Source organism: Podarcis filfolensis (genome assembly GCF_964270895.1).
Source record: "Podarcis filfolensis genome assembly, chromosome: 7".
Taxonomy (NCBI): Eukaryota; Metazoa; Chordata; class Lepidosauria; order Squamata; family Lacertidae; genus Podarcis; species Podarcis filfolensis.
Genome location: NC_139603.1, coordinates 10,196,227 through 10,209,918, shown reverse-complemented (window position 1 = coordinate 10,209,918; position 13,692 = coordinate 10,196,227). Strand labels below are relative to the sequence as shown.

The following is a 13,692-nucleotide window of genomic DNA, read 5'->3' as shown; positions in this document are numbered from 1 at the left end:
CAACTCCCATCATCCCTGAGCTCTGGCCTTGCTAGCTAGGGGTGATGGGAGTTGTAGTTTAACAACATCTGGGGACCCACAGGTTGAGAAAGGCTGATCTGGAGGGTCGAGTTTGCCTATGCCTGGGCTAGACACTTCTATAAAGCTCCCTTTCAGCCCCTCTCTCTACCCATTTTTACAACTGTACAGTACTGTAATACAAATAATAATTCATCATTGGACAGATACCATCAACAATCATTACAACAGAGACAGCACAGTGGTGGCAGCAAAAAGACCAGAATGGGACCTGAGCAGAATTGTGATTTTCAGCAACTGACACAGTCATTATGGCCAGTAGCAATCAAAAGTCATATCCTCCATCAATATGCCAATCCCCTTTTAAAGGCATCCAGGTTGGTGGTCATCATTACAATTTGTGGCAGCAAATTCCACTGCACTGTGTGAGGAAGTCCTCCCTTTTGCCTGTCCTAAACTTTCAACTTGCAGTGCCACTGGATGACCCTGGGTTCTAGAGTTATAAGAAAGGAAGAAAAACTTCTCTTTCTCCACACATCATGCATAATTGTATCCACCTCTGAAATGTCACTCACCCTTTTCTTCTAAACAAAGCAATCCCAAATATTGTAATCTTTCCTCATAGGAAGTTGCTCTAGCCCTTTGATCGTTTTCGTTACTCTTTTCTAGCTCAACCATTTCTTTTATGACTTGCAATTATAAGAACTGCAGACAGTATTTCAAGTGTAAAGGTAAAGGGTAAAGGGACCCCTGGTCGTTAGCTCCAGTTGCGGCGTTCATCGTGCTTTACTGGCCGAGGGAGCCGGCGTACAGCTTCCGGGTCATGTGGCCAGCATGACTAAGCCGCTTCTGGCAAACCAGAGCAGCGCACGGAAATACCGTTTACCTTCCCACCGGAGCGGTACCTATTTATCTACTTGCACTTTGACGTGCTTTTGAACTGCTTTTGGCAGGAGCAGGGACCGAGCAACGGGAGCTCACCCCGTTGTGGGGATTCGAACCTTCTGATCGGCAAGCCCTAGGCTCTGTGGTTTAGACCACAACGCCATCCGCGTCCCTTATATTTCAAGTGTAGTCTCACCATATATTTCCATAATGTCATTATATCTGTGGTTTTACTTTACCTTTTCCTAATTATCCCCAACAGAGAATTAACCTTTTCACAGCTGTAGCACACTGGGTCAACATTTTCATCAAGTTATCCACCATGACCCTGAGGTCTTGTATCCTGGTCAGTCGCTGCCAGTTCAGACCCCATTGGGGTATTTGTTAAGTTAGGATTTTCTTCTCCAATGTACATCCCTTCACACTTTCTTACACTGAACTGCATTTGTTATTTTAATAATGCTACAAATTCCTTCAGTGTTCTTCACAATCCCTGACAGAGCTGCTGTAAGAATGGTTGAGGTGAATATGAAATCCTTTGATATACTTACAGTGGAATCTTATACATGATTCCTCAGGGAAGCAGGCATAAGATTGCACCAAGGTGTTGTTATATACCCCCCAATTCCCTCAGGAACAGCAATGTCAGGTTTTTTAAAAATACAGTGGTACCTTGGTTGTCAAACTTAATCCGTTCCAGGAGTCCGTTTGACTCCCAGAAAGGTTCGAAAACCAAGGTGTGGCTTCCGATTGGCTGCAGGAGCTTCCTGCACTCAATCAGAAGCCGTGTTGGACGTTCGCAAATCAGAACACTCACTTTTAGGTTTGCGGCGTTCAGTATTTGATTTGTTCAACAACAAAGGCGTTTGACTACCAACGTACCACTGTACTTTGGACGAGTGCACTCTGGCCCCTTCTGGTGTACATAATATTTACAAATATAGAAGCACGGCATATACTGGCAACACAACACTCCAGAAAGACAGCAGAATCACTTCAGATTTTCAGAGTGATGCCCTGCATTCACAGGGTGTGCTCAGCAAACTCACATCTCTCTTCTTCTCCCTCTCCAAAACTACCAGCTGCTGTTTGTCACACCCATCTGCCCTCTCCCATCTGCTGGAGGATGTCATCTTATCTAGGTTCCAAGATTATCTCCTTAAAACCGTCAAGAGAATTCTCTAGCTATCTCCTTAAAACAGTCAGGAGAATTCTCCAGCTATCTCTTTATGTTAGGCTCACACTGAAGAATGATCAACCAACCAAACTACAAAGGAATCAGCTGGCAAGCATACCAGAATTATTCACATATACTTCAAGTATGTGTAGTCAAAGTGGAAGCACCAGGGAGGTACTGCTGCAATCTAATGCAATAGGGTGAGTCATATGGTACAATAATTGCCTTCAGCAGATGCCATGCCTAGCTCCATCCCAAATTTTTGTGAACATATTGCCTTTCCACATTACTTCCAGGCCAATTGTTCAACCACTTCATATCCAATCCTATTCCTCTTATTTTTGTCTGTTCTCTCGCTTTGTCCTTTTGGAGAAAGTTAGGTAAATATTTTTTCTAGACTTGCATGGGTGTTTCTTTCAAACTTGTCCACTCTTCCCCTCTTTTTCCCTCAGCTTTTTCTGCACCTATGCTATTCAGTTCCTTTGTCTTCAGGACACCTGTTGATTCCTCTTCAGCCACACTAAGCATCAAACTCAAGCTGCATACACACTATACTTTAAAGCACACACCCCCCAGCAATAATTATGGGCACTGCAGTCCATTGAGGGTTGCTGGTCATTGTAAATCTGTGGGAGGTAAACTACAGTGTCCAGAATTTTTTTAGGAGGCAATGTGCTTCCAATGTGCTTTTACACCAGAGTGGTGTAGTGGTTAAGAGTGGTGGACTCATAATCTGGTGAATCTGGTGAACTGGGTTCGCTTCCCCACTCCTCCACATGCAGCTGCTGGGTGAGCTTGGGCTAGTCACACTTCTCTGAAGTATCTCAGCCTCACTCACCTCACAGAGTGTTTGTTGTGGGGGAGGAAGAGAAAGGAGATTGTTAGCCGCTTTGAGACTCCTTGGGGTAGTGATAAAGCGGGATATCAAATCCAAACTCCTCCTCCTCCTCCTCCAAACTCCTCCTCTTTAAAGTATGTGTATGCAGCCGCAGTCATTTGTTCAGGCTGAATTTAAGCATGTAGAAGTATTGGAAATGAAATAGTAGACTGGACTACACCACTTCACACTAGAATTGGGGAATCACATTTTAGAACTATATAGAAGAAAACTAGCACGGCACAGATGGGACTTTCCCCCTGAAGTGCTAGTTTTCTACTTGCAATGAGTTATTTTTAAATACAGGGAATCGTTCAAAAATTATGAAGTGGTCTACCCCTCAAGACCCTGCCACCACATTCCACGACATATATACATTTGTCTACATAAATGATAGAGCGGAATACATTCTACACAATACTAAAGACTGCAGGTGAGGGCCTATTTTGGAACATTCCCAGAAGGTTTTCCTCAAAAGGAAAAAGCTCCCTGAAGTAGCATATCAAGGAGAACCCTTTCTGCATCCAAGCATCAGGCCCGTTTGCAGACCAACTCTATGTTACAAAGACGTCTGCAAACATGACATGAAGGCCGGCAACATTATCCCCGCCACGTGGGAATCTCTTGCAGATGACAGCAGTGCCTGCACACAGTCAGGTCGTGTATCCAGAGCAGTAAAGGTAAAGGGACCCCTGACCATTAGGTCCAGTCGTGGCCGACTCTGGGGTTGCGGCGCTCATCTCGCTTTATTGGCCGAGGGAGCCAGCGTAAAGCTTCCGGGTCATGTGGCCAGAATGACTAAGAGGAGAAATGACCACTGGGAGGAGCGCAGAGAGAGGAAACGCCACAGTGCACCTGCAGCAGCACAACCAGACGCCTTCATTTGCCCCAGCTGAAACAAAACATGTCTCTCCCATATCCGTCTCTAGAGCCACAGCAGGTGCTGCAACTCTCCCAATGGTTTAGCTTCACCCCCAAAGGCACACTCCTCCTCCACTGACTTGAGTCAGATGGATGCCATATGTAAATATGTCTTTTACATATCGGAATATTAAAAAACACAGCACCTCTTTCCTACTGCAACATGACATGGTACACTCCGGAAACATACCGATTTACCTTGCCTATACTCCTAACTACTACTCCTCCCCCCCCCAAACCCCCCCCCCAAAATTAACTTTGCTTTCTGCTTCCTAACCTTTCCCAACTGTTAACTGACAATGCTCCCTCTAAAAATTGCCTTAAGAAACATCCTTATGGAGGTGGAGCTATAAGAAACGGGGCTTCGCTTTCCAGAGAAAATACACAATACCGTGGCTCGTTTTGACCAAAGCAAGCGCCGGAAACGCCCAGGCTTGGCGAGGCTCCTCCTTGTTTCCATCCGCTGCCAGGAGAGGGAAAGGCCACCTGTGGGACCGGCGAGAGCAAACAATGGGAGTTGCAAATCCCCACGGCGGAACTTTCGCTAGGACAACCTGCAGGGCAGACTCGCAGGTTCCCCGGAGCATTATTATCTGTGCGAGTTCTCCACAACTTACCTGCATAGACACGTGCTGGGAAATAAAGAATAAAAAATGAACAAAGCCAAGCTCCCTCCCCCCCGCCCCCCACAGTTCCTAGTTTCATTAACTACAAGCCACGAAGTTTGGGGTACTTTCCAAAGTTTTGCAGCGCCCACCCCGCGTTTGGTAGCCGCCCCCCCCCAAAGAAATAATGAATACACTAAACCTGGGTTCGTAGTTGACACCCAGATTCCTCCAGTTCCTTCCGGGCGTGTGGGCGAAACCGAAGTTTGCTGCCTCTTCCCCTTAAATCCACCTGTGCCCACAGGACGTTAAAAATGTCCCGAGGGGGGAGGGAAGTGCCCCTTCCCCTATACATACACACGACCCCCCCTTCATTTTACCTCATTGTAACACGCATATGCCACCCACACGGGGGTGAGGGGGGACACACAGCAATGAGAGCCACACACACACATCCCGAGACCCACGCGCGACCACTCGCCTCGGCTCCCGGGCTCCACGCGGCCATTCTCGAGGGGCGCTTCTTGCGGCCGCCCGAGGGTCCCCCCGCCCGGTTCCTCCGCCGCGTGCTCCGGCTGCTGCCCCGTTTGGGCGCCGGGGCCCTCTTCGCCGCCGCCGCCGCCGCCCCCGGGCGCCTCCACGGGCACCACCGTGAAGTTGGTGGGCATGGCAACTCGCTCCCCGGCCGGGTCCCGCCGTGCCGAGCCTCACACGGCCGCCGCGCCCTCCTTCCCCGCCCACCCGCGTTAGCAGCCGCGGCGGCGGCGGGAAGAGTTTGCGGCTCTTTCCCCCACACCTCCGCCTCTCTTTTCTCGGCCGGCCCCCTCAAGCGCCGGCGCTGCCGTTGCGGCCGCCGGGAGCTCCTCCGCTGCCAGGCAGGAGCCGCGCCTCACGTGAGGGGAGCCTTTGCCTCAGAGGGGAAAGGCGGGAAGAGAGGCGCCTCAGCTGCTCTTTGTTGAACGCGGCGTCGGCGAGGGGCAGAGGGGGCCCAGGGCTGCCCCAAACCCAACACACGCACGCACGCAGAGCCCTTGAGCTTCAATTCAACAGCCCTTTACTGGCCCACACACAAAAACACACACCCTCTGGCTTGATTCAACACACACACAGAGCCCTTTAATTTATTCAACACCCCCACCCCTTCATTTGATTCAACATCCCCCTACAAACACACACACACACCTTGACTTTATTCAACACACACACAGAGCCCTTGAGTTTATTCCACACACCCCACCCCTTTATTTGATTCAACACCCCCCTACAAATACACACACACCTTGACTTGATTCAACACACACAGAGAGCCCTTTAATTTATTCAACACCCCCACCCCTTCATTTGATTCAACATCCCCCTACAAACACACACACACATCTTGACTTTATTCAACACACACACAGAGCCCTTGAGTTGATTCAACGCCCCCCCTTTATTTGATTCAACACCCCCCCATACACACACACACATACACACACACCTTTACTTGATTCAACATCCACAAACACACAGAGAGAGCCCTTGAGTTTATTCAACACCCCCACCCCTTTATTTGATTAAACACCCCCCTACAAATACACACACACCTTGACTTGATTCAACACACACACACAGCCCTTGAGTTTATTCCACATCCCCCCACCCCTTTATTTGATTCAACACCCCCCTACAAATACACACACACACCTTGACTTGATTCAACACTCATACACACACAGCCCTTGAGTTTATTCAACACCCCCTTTATTTGATTCAAAACACACTCACCCCTACAAACACACACATGCACACCTTGACTTGATTCAACACCCAGGAGAGCAAGCCCAAGCTTGCTCTGAATGTGAGAGGGTTTTGTATGTGGGGCATCAAAAGCAGCAAAGGATACATGCATTTGGGACCATATGGGGTGCATCTCTCCCCCCTCATTAGAGAATAATAACTGGGACTAGCCATCAAAAGTCACAGATCAGAGATGCTCATATTTTTCATCGATATAGCAGCTAACGGCAATTATCTCAGGACAGAGATGTTACTGATGCTAAAGGTGATCTGTAAAACCCAGTGACACAGCATCCTCACAGAAAGTAAGAAGCTGGTAGTAGGTTCTTCATTGTGGCTTTTCTGTGGCTAAGCCCCCCCCCCCCCCGCATGCAGCGCTAGTCACCATGCAATTGTTCCACAGTATTTGCTTGTTTAAGGTTTTTATATTGTGCTTTCTGCCAGATATGACTTCAAAGCTGTTTCCAGACAACAAGGAAATCCGTATCAATAAAATACTTACAGGGCAATTAAAATATCAGCAAGAAAACAGCAATGATAAGCATCAGTTCCACAATACAAATAGAGACTAGAAGCTAACTGTGGCTTTCAAAAGTACAAGAAAGCAAACAGGTTATTTATTATTATTAAAATATTAAATTTGTATACCGCTCTATACCCATAAATCTCAGGGCAGCAAAACATAAAGATTATGGAATCCCATAAGCCATAGGAAGGCGACAAATACGGTACCCTTAACATAATAGCACAGTTGTGTGTGATGGCCAGCAAGAAATAATAGCGAGGATCAACTCCACTGCCTTACCAGAGAGTGGAAGGGTTAAAACAGAAGCTAGCAAGTAGCACATAGGTGATAAGACTCAATAGCTTTTAGGGTTGCTGCAACTGAAGGTTTATTTATATCTGTTTCTTTTTAAGAGATACAGTCTCAATAACTGAGTGAAGGTCAGATGTCCTGTTACACAGAAAAGTGGGCGGGAGAGTACACAATGAGAGCCATAATCTTTAAACATAAAACAACAGCCCTTCTAAAAGTGACTTGGCTGCTGGAACATTTTCAAGTGCTCCAAGTTAAGATAATGATACCAGCAGCGGTTTTTTCATTCGTGGTTTGCACTGTGGAATCTGCACGTGTTGCTCAGAGCTTGATACAGGAATGCTTTATACAACTGCTGCTTCCCAGAAGGCACATAACGTGAACCTTCAGGACCAACGCTACTCATTTCTCCTCCAGCCAATAAGTTGCTTTTTACAGTCCCAGATGATTTTGTGTGGAACTTCCTCCCCTCCCATCCTTACCTTCCCTCTTTGTTTCTCACTCAATATTCTCCATCCCCACAGTATCCAGCATCTCTCAGCAGCCTGCCTTTTACTCCAGGTTCAACTCCTACTTGCCACTCTCCACAGAAGGCTTGCTGCATACATATTCTTCAGCAGCAGTGAGTTTACACACAGAGAGAGCAGGGAAATTAGAGAATGGTAGTGGAAATTGTACATTAGGGATAGAGAGAAGTGGTGTGGCCCCTTTAGTGTAGAATTCGTTGCTACAAGAGTGGTGGTGAATTGTCATTCTAACTGCATGCCAGCTGTTATCAATGTTGTATGATTTATATTTTGTACACTGCCCTGATATAGTAAAGGTAAAGGGACCCCTGACCATTAGGTCCAGTCGTGGCCGATTCTGGGGTTCCGGCACTCATCTCGCTTTATTGGCCGAGGGAGCCGGCGTACAGCTTCCCTGATATAGACAAATGTAAAAATAAAATAAGGTTTGGAAGGATGGCAGATGGTGACAATTGGAGGCACAGTGGACAGAGCCATGTGAAAGCAGTTGGAAGGGGAATGTGGATGTAAGCTATGGGGATAGGTTTGAGAGACAACCTGAATTGTTCTTCTAATAGAAACAGGTGCATCATATCTCTTCCTTGCATCTGTCCCAACCAGTCAGGTAAGGGCACTCGCCTCTCACTTTAAACCTGTCTGGCCAGACTACCATTGCAGTCCAGAAAGGTTTATTTCTTGATGGAAGGTTCAGCTTGTAGCCTGAATCCTACATACTGTTCCCATTTGACTCATTGCAACACCTACACCTAAGGTGATGCAGAGAACAGTTAGACTGGAAAAAGGAGAGAGCAACTCAGGGCAGAGCCAGCCTGAGATATTTTGCCACACTTTCCAGGCAGCAGCTACAAGTGACAAGCCTAGCAGGCGACATAAGGAGTGCTTTTGGGGGGCCCAGATGTGCCACCCCTCCCAGCTGTCCCCGGTCTGCTGCCTATCTCAGGGTGTGTTTGGGTTTGGGGAGGAGTTAAATAGATAAAACTGAAATAACTTATACTTTTTAAAATATTCTCAGGGCAGTTCTTTCTGGCATAAGAATCTAGAAGGGAATCTTTTTCTTGCCTCCAACTTCCATATAATTTTAGCAGCAGAGGGTTTATCAGAAATTGACTCTTTTACATTTAGATTAACCCTGTAATCCCACGAATGTCTACTCACAGGTAAGCTAGGTACACCCAAGTAAGTGTATATAGGATGGCAGTATTACCTCTGAGAATGTACAAGGCCTACTGGATATTCTCAAAAACTCTAACAGTGGTGTTATATAGTGCAAACAAGCAAGGAATTCAGGGGGAAGGTGGACTCTCTGTTCCTTGTCATCCCTCTTCTACTCCCATGCAATATTTTTTTAAAGGGCTGTGTATGGTGATATTTATTTTAAGAAGCACTGAAATTTGGAGGGTAAACCCACAGATATGGGGAAGTAAAAGGGCATAGGTAAGTAAAAGGGCAGATCCTCTAGCAGCAAAAGAGGACTCTGGGAAGAAGGAGGCATAATTAAGTTTGCGTCACACACAAGTTTTGTTGAGAACAGACTGGGAAGAAGGAACACATTGAGAACCCTCTTACAAAACTTAGTAGAGAGGCTGTCCACAAAATACATATGCAGGCTGTGAACATTATAAATAAATGCTTATCTTAGCGGAGACTGGCAGCAGTCTTAACTACGGTGTAAAAAAACCTTGCAGGGTTGTTGGGCTCAGGTGGTTTTTTCTGTGCCCCAGTCCCTCCCTGCAATAAACACTTCGGGGACAAAGGGATGGCTCAGCTGTTCTTCATGTTCCTAATGTTGCTTCCCTGCCCCTGCAAGCTGGCCTCTGGTTCTGGAAATTCCAGCAGCATATGTGCAAAATTATTGTGCATGAGGCTTTGGGGGCAAGTAGGGGTTTTGGCCCTAGACTACGGTATTTTTCTGAAAAGTAGCTTCAGGTTTTTGCATCCTGGCTTCGTTTCAGGTTTGGCATCCCCAAAGCTTCTGCATATGAGCATCTCCTTAACAAATGGCTCTGGCTAATCAATTATTCTTAAAGGGTGTATTCTTTCAATACTTATTTGGAACAACAGCTCAGCTTTTTTCCTTTTTTTCAGGAATACATTTTCAGACTATATCATGATGTTTTAAAGTCTTCTGGTGTTTGTGTGTATATGATGTTTGCAAGTCTACCTTATAATTTACCTCTAACTGGTATTTTAGTTTTATGGCAATTCCCTTTTATTGAAGTTAAATGTTACTGTGGTGATCATGTTGGGTTGTTGAGCTGGCTTTGTCACTCTTACATTACAGTCACCATTACCGTGTAATTCAGCTATATTTAAGTTTTAAATCAAATGTTCTACTCCTCTTAGGACTTGCAGCCAAACCCATAATTGACTGCCCTGAAAGTGCAATGAGTTATAATGACAATATTATCTGCTCGTCTCTTTTAGGGAACAAAAATTATGGTTATCCACTTAACCCTTCTCAAGTTCACCTTCCTGCAAATATAAGAAGTCATAGCAAAACTTTTAGGGAAGAGATTGTAGACAGGCATAATCAAACCGTGCCAGATTAGCATTGTCATTTGCTGCAGAAATGCAATACTGTAATGAATTGTGGTGATGACACCTATATGGCAGCTAATGCGGATTATTTATTATACTATTTTTAAGATTAGTGTAATCAAGGTAATACCTTAACACATTCATCTTCAGACCATGAGCTGTGACCTGACCTACGTAGGTCACACAAATGGCACCATGGCCATCTTATAGAGACTGGGAGGGAAAAAGTAAAAGAGATGTGGAAGATTTAAGAGAAAGCGACAAAGAGAAGGCATGGAAGATAGATAAATAGTACAGACTGAAAGTGGCTAGGGGGTCCACGGAGTTAATTTATATTTCAGTTTGTGCAATATACATTTAAGACTCCCATTCTAGGCACATTTTCCTCCCAAAGTATTGCCTTCTTCATATTTAAGGAACAGAAACTGTACTACATTAACACTGATCTTTCAGTGCTCACTGGTGAATTTGTCTATCATTTGCTTTATTTTAGCAAACCATAGTTCCACAGTTGTTTCTTTCCTCTTTCAGAAATATGTCCTGTAAGTGCTGCTAGTACTTTATGCACGACAAATAAACATGAGAGACACTGGTGAAATTAGCTCCTTAGTCGCCACAATTGGGGAGAATCCATAGGATGCCCTCCAGATGTTTGTTGGACTACATTTCCCATCAGCCCCTAGCGCGGCCCAAGGCCAAGGATGAGAGGAGCTGTAGTCGAGGAATATCTGGAGGGCACCATGTTGTCTACTCGTGACCCACAGAATTCTAGTCTGCTGAAAGCATAGAGGCCATGTAATAAATTAATTAGACTTTCTATAGCAAATTTAGTGTGTTTAAAGCCTTTTACATGCATTAGCACACATACAAGTTACATAGGAGACCTTTGATCAGAATTCTCAAGATGTATATTTAAAAGCTATCACAGGGGCTGCTAATTTACTTGGTCAATGGCAGGTAGTGGGGATAATCTATAATCTATTGTAGATAATCTAAGGAATTTGGGTAGTGTCAAATTCATACATGAAATACAGTTGATTTAGAATAATGTTATTGTCAATATGCTACGTAACAGTTTTTTTAAAATGTTCAGATTCTAAATAGCAAGTCTACCACAATTAACTGAGAACAATTTTGACAGCTGTGTGACTAAAACAATATGCTGTACACTAATAAGAAAATTTATTTTATTATAGTCTTTAATTGGCTAAGCCTTTAATCTTCTCCTTCAGAAGCTTGCTAATCTGTTACTACTTCTGTAGCAGAGACCTATTAAATGAGCTTATTAAAAGTCAGTTCATACATTCAAGGAAGGAGTGCAAGTGACTTTCTGCTTCTGATGTAATATGGCACTCACTAAGTTCTCCCCGGTGTGACCCATGATTCATCATGTTTTTTTATCATTCCTTTTAACAGCAAACTCAAGTGGTGAATGTAGACAGCGAAAACAGGGCCCTGAGAACAGGAGGCTCCCTATCAGGCTCAGGGGGATCTTGAGGTTTCCAAAGTACCAAAAATCCTTTTATATCCCACCCCTAAAGGGCACCTGTCCTCACATAATGGCTCAGGAAGGACTGGGCATGTTTTAGTAGCCACAAACTGTTGTGAGTCATTTGGCAAAGAGAAACTGAAAAGGAGAGGCAGGAAGAGGTGGGGGTGGCGTGGCTGGCTGAGACCCTGAACACAAGCACTCTTACTAGGATGGAGAATATACGGCAACATTTTCTTGCAGAATCCTATTGCTTACCATTAATTGCATCTAGGCTTGCCACCTTTGGTTGGGCAAAATATGGGGCAGGCTGGGCGAAATAAAGGACAGGCCAGGGTGGGTGAGGATTGGGGGCACACACGCTCTCATGACTCCAAAACCTCTCCCCCCCACACCTTTGAGGAGTGGGATTCCCCACATTTGGCCTCCCTCATCACCCTGCCCCGTTCTCCCCCACAACTCATGAAGGTGGGCAGGGCCCCGGGGTAGCCGGCTGGCTCCCACGGGTGACTTGAGCCCCAGCTCCAGCCTCTTGCCCATGTTGGCGTAGGAAGAGACTTGAGGAGGGAGGTGGGAGAAGTCAAGTCGGGGTGGCAGAGGGGGCCAAATGGCGGCAGCAGTGGCGTAGCGTGGGGGGTGCAGGGGGGGCCGGCCGCACCGGGCGCAACATGTGGGAGTTAGGGTTAGGGGGCGCAAATCCACAGGTTGGGGGGCGCAAATCCACAGGTTAGGGGGCGCAAATTACTAGCCTTGCCCCGGGTGCTGACAACCCACGCTACGCCACTGGGCGGCAGACCTGCACCTTGCTAGACCAGCGGGTGGCGGCTGCTGAGGAGCACCAGCGAGAGGGAAGGAAGGAGGGGGCAAGGGAGGGAGAGGAGGTTGAATATGAGCACTCTACACAGCAATATTTTGTTGCAGGTCCTACTTGTGATAACACTAAACCTTAAACATATTTTGTGTGTTTACAATTACCCTCAGTCAAATTATTTCTAATTCCTAATTCAATGTGAAATAGCAATATATATATGTCCATTATGTTTAGAGTTACTTAACTTATTAATTTAATTATCTTCTATACGCCAGGTGTTCAAGTGCTCATCAAGGAGGTTCTACGGTAAGCACTAACTGATTTAATTCAAAGTTAGAGTGTGTTTTCCCAGTCTAGCAATAATCTGACAAAACAGTGTTTGCACTTTGAACACATAGAACCACAACCTCATTAAAGGCAGTAAAAATGTTCCACCCACCTACATGTTAGATAACTGAGAGGTCTCTAAACAGTGGAGGAATTACAATAATGTAGAAGTGGGAAATATGTCGTTCTGAATTCCTTTGGATAAAGGAGTACAGGTTTTCAATTAACAGAGAAAATTTAAAAATTCCTTACAGGTTAGCATGTGTGTCTGCTATGTGACTACAAAAAGTACAAATTGAAGACATTGGAAATGTAAAAACGTGCCTTTGGCATTTGTGATGCTAATGTGCATATTTTAATTGTTTGTAACATGATATGCCACCAATCATCTAGGGAAAAGCTTTTTGTGTGTAACCTCTCTCATGAGATGTTTGAGAGGCAAAGATGTTGGGAGGTAAAATGGTATGTGTGTGGGATAAATGTATATTAACCGGGGCTTTAATTACTTAGTGATATCACAATTCTACCTACCTGAAAACCACATGCTTCCCATAACACCAGGTGTGAAGCAAATAGGTATGTGTTTTTAGAGTGTAATGAGAAAAATGTTCTGTGCATGCCTAGGGGAACTCTTATCACTAGGGCCAGCCAGATACATTTTTGGCACCTGAGGGACACCCCAAAATGACAGCTCCCTTCCTGTCAGGGCAGAAGGGGCAAGGGAAGATCAAGATCAAGATTTTCTGCCCTTGTGGACCCTGCTGCCTGAGGTGGTCCCCTCACCTTGCCTCATGGGTGGACCAGTTCTGCTTATCACCCATTTTCAATTTTCACATTGAGACAGAACTTGTCCTTGGCTCGTTTTGCACTTGTCCCTTTACTTTCTTTTACTGCAGTGAAAAGAAGGGAGTAAGACAAGTT

At 45.5% G+C, this 13,692-nt stretch overlaps 2 protein-coding genes across 8 annotated transcripts in view; one reads left to right on the top strand and one right to left on the bottom strand.

Annotated features, from left to right (window-relative positions):
- The window catches only part of SLC12A7 (solute carrier family 12 member 7), a 96,638-nt gene extending 91,444 nt beyond the window's left edge, over positions 1–5,194 (bottom strand). For 3 of the 5 annotated variants that reach the window (XR_014550945.1, XM_083624610.1, XM_083624612.1), the window contains exon 1: positions 4,270–4,480. Coding sequence is in view for 4 of the 5 variants with exons in the window: in XM_083624610.1 (XP_083480736.1) it covers positions 4,270–4,465 (196 nt within the window). In the remaining variant the exon portion in view is untranslated. Of the gene's footprint in view, positions 1–4,269; positions 4,481–4,964 lie in introns of those variants that run through there. The other 2 variants (XM_083624614.1, XM_083624611.1) reach the window with 2 other exon arrangements.
- The window catches only part of MAJIN (membrane anchored junction protein), a 180,150-nt gene that overhangs the window by 123,572 nt on the left and 42,886 nt on the right, over positions 1–13,692 (top strand). Inside the window, exons 1-2 of one of the 3 annotated variants that reach the window (XM_083624750.1) lie at positions 5,274–5,376; positions 12,720–12,750. The exons of the other annotated variants lie outside the window; for them this stretch is intronic. The gene's annotated coding sequence lies outside the window, so the exon portion shown is untranslated. Of the gene's footprint in view, positions 1–5,273; positions 5,377–12,719; positions 12,751–13,692 lie in introns of those variants that run through there. 3 annotated transcript variants of the gene reach the window in all.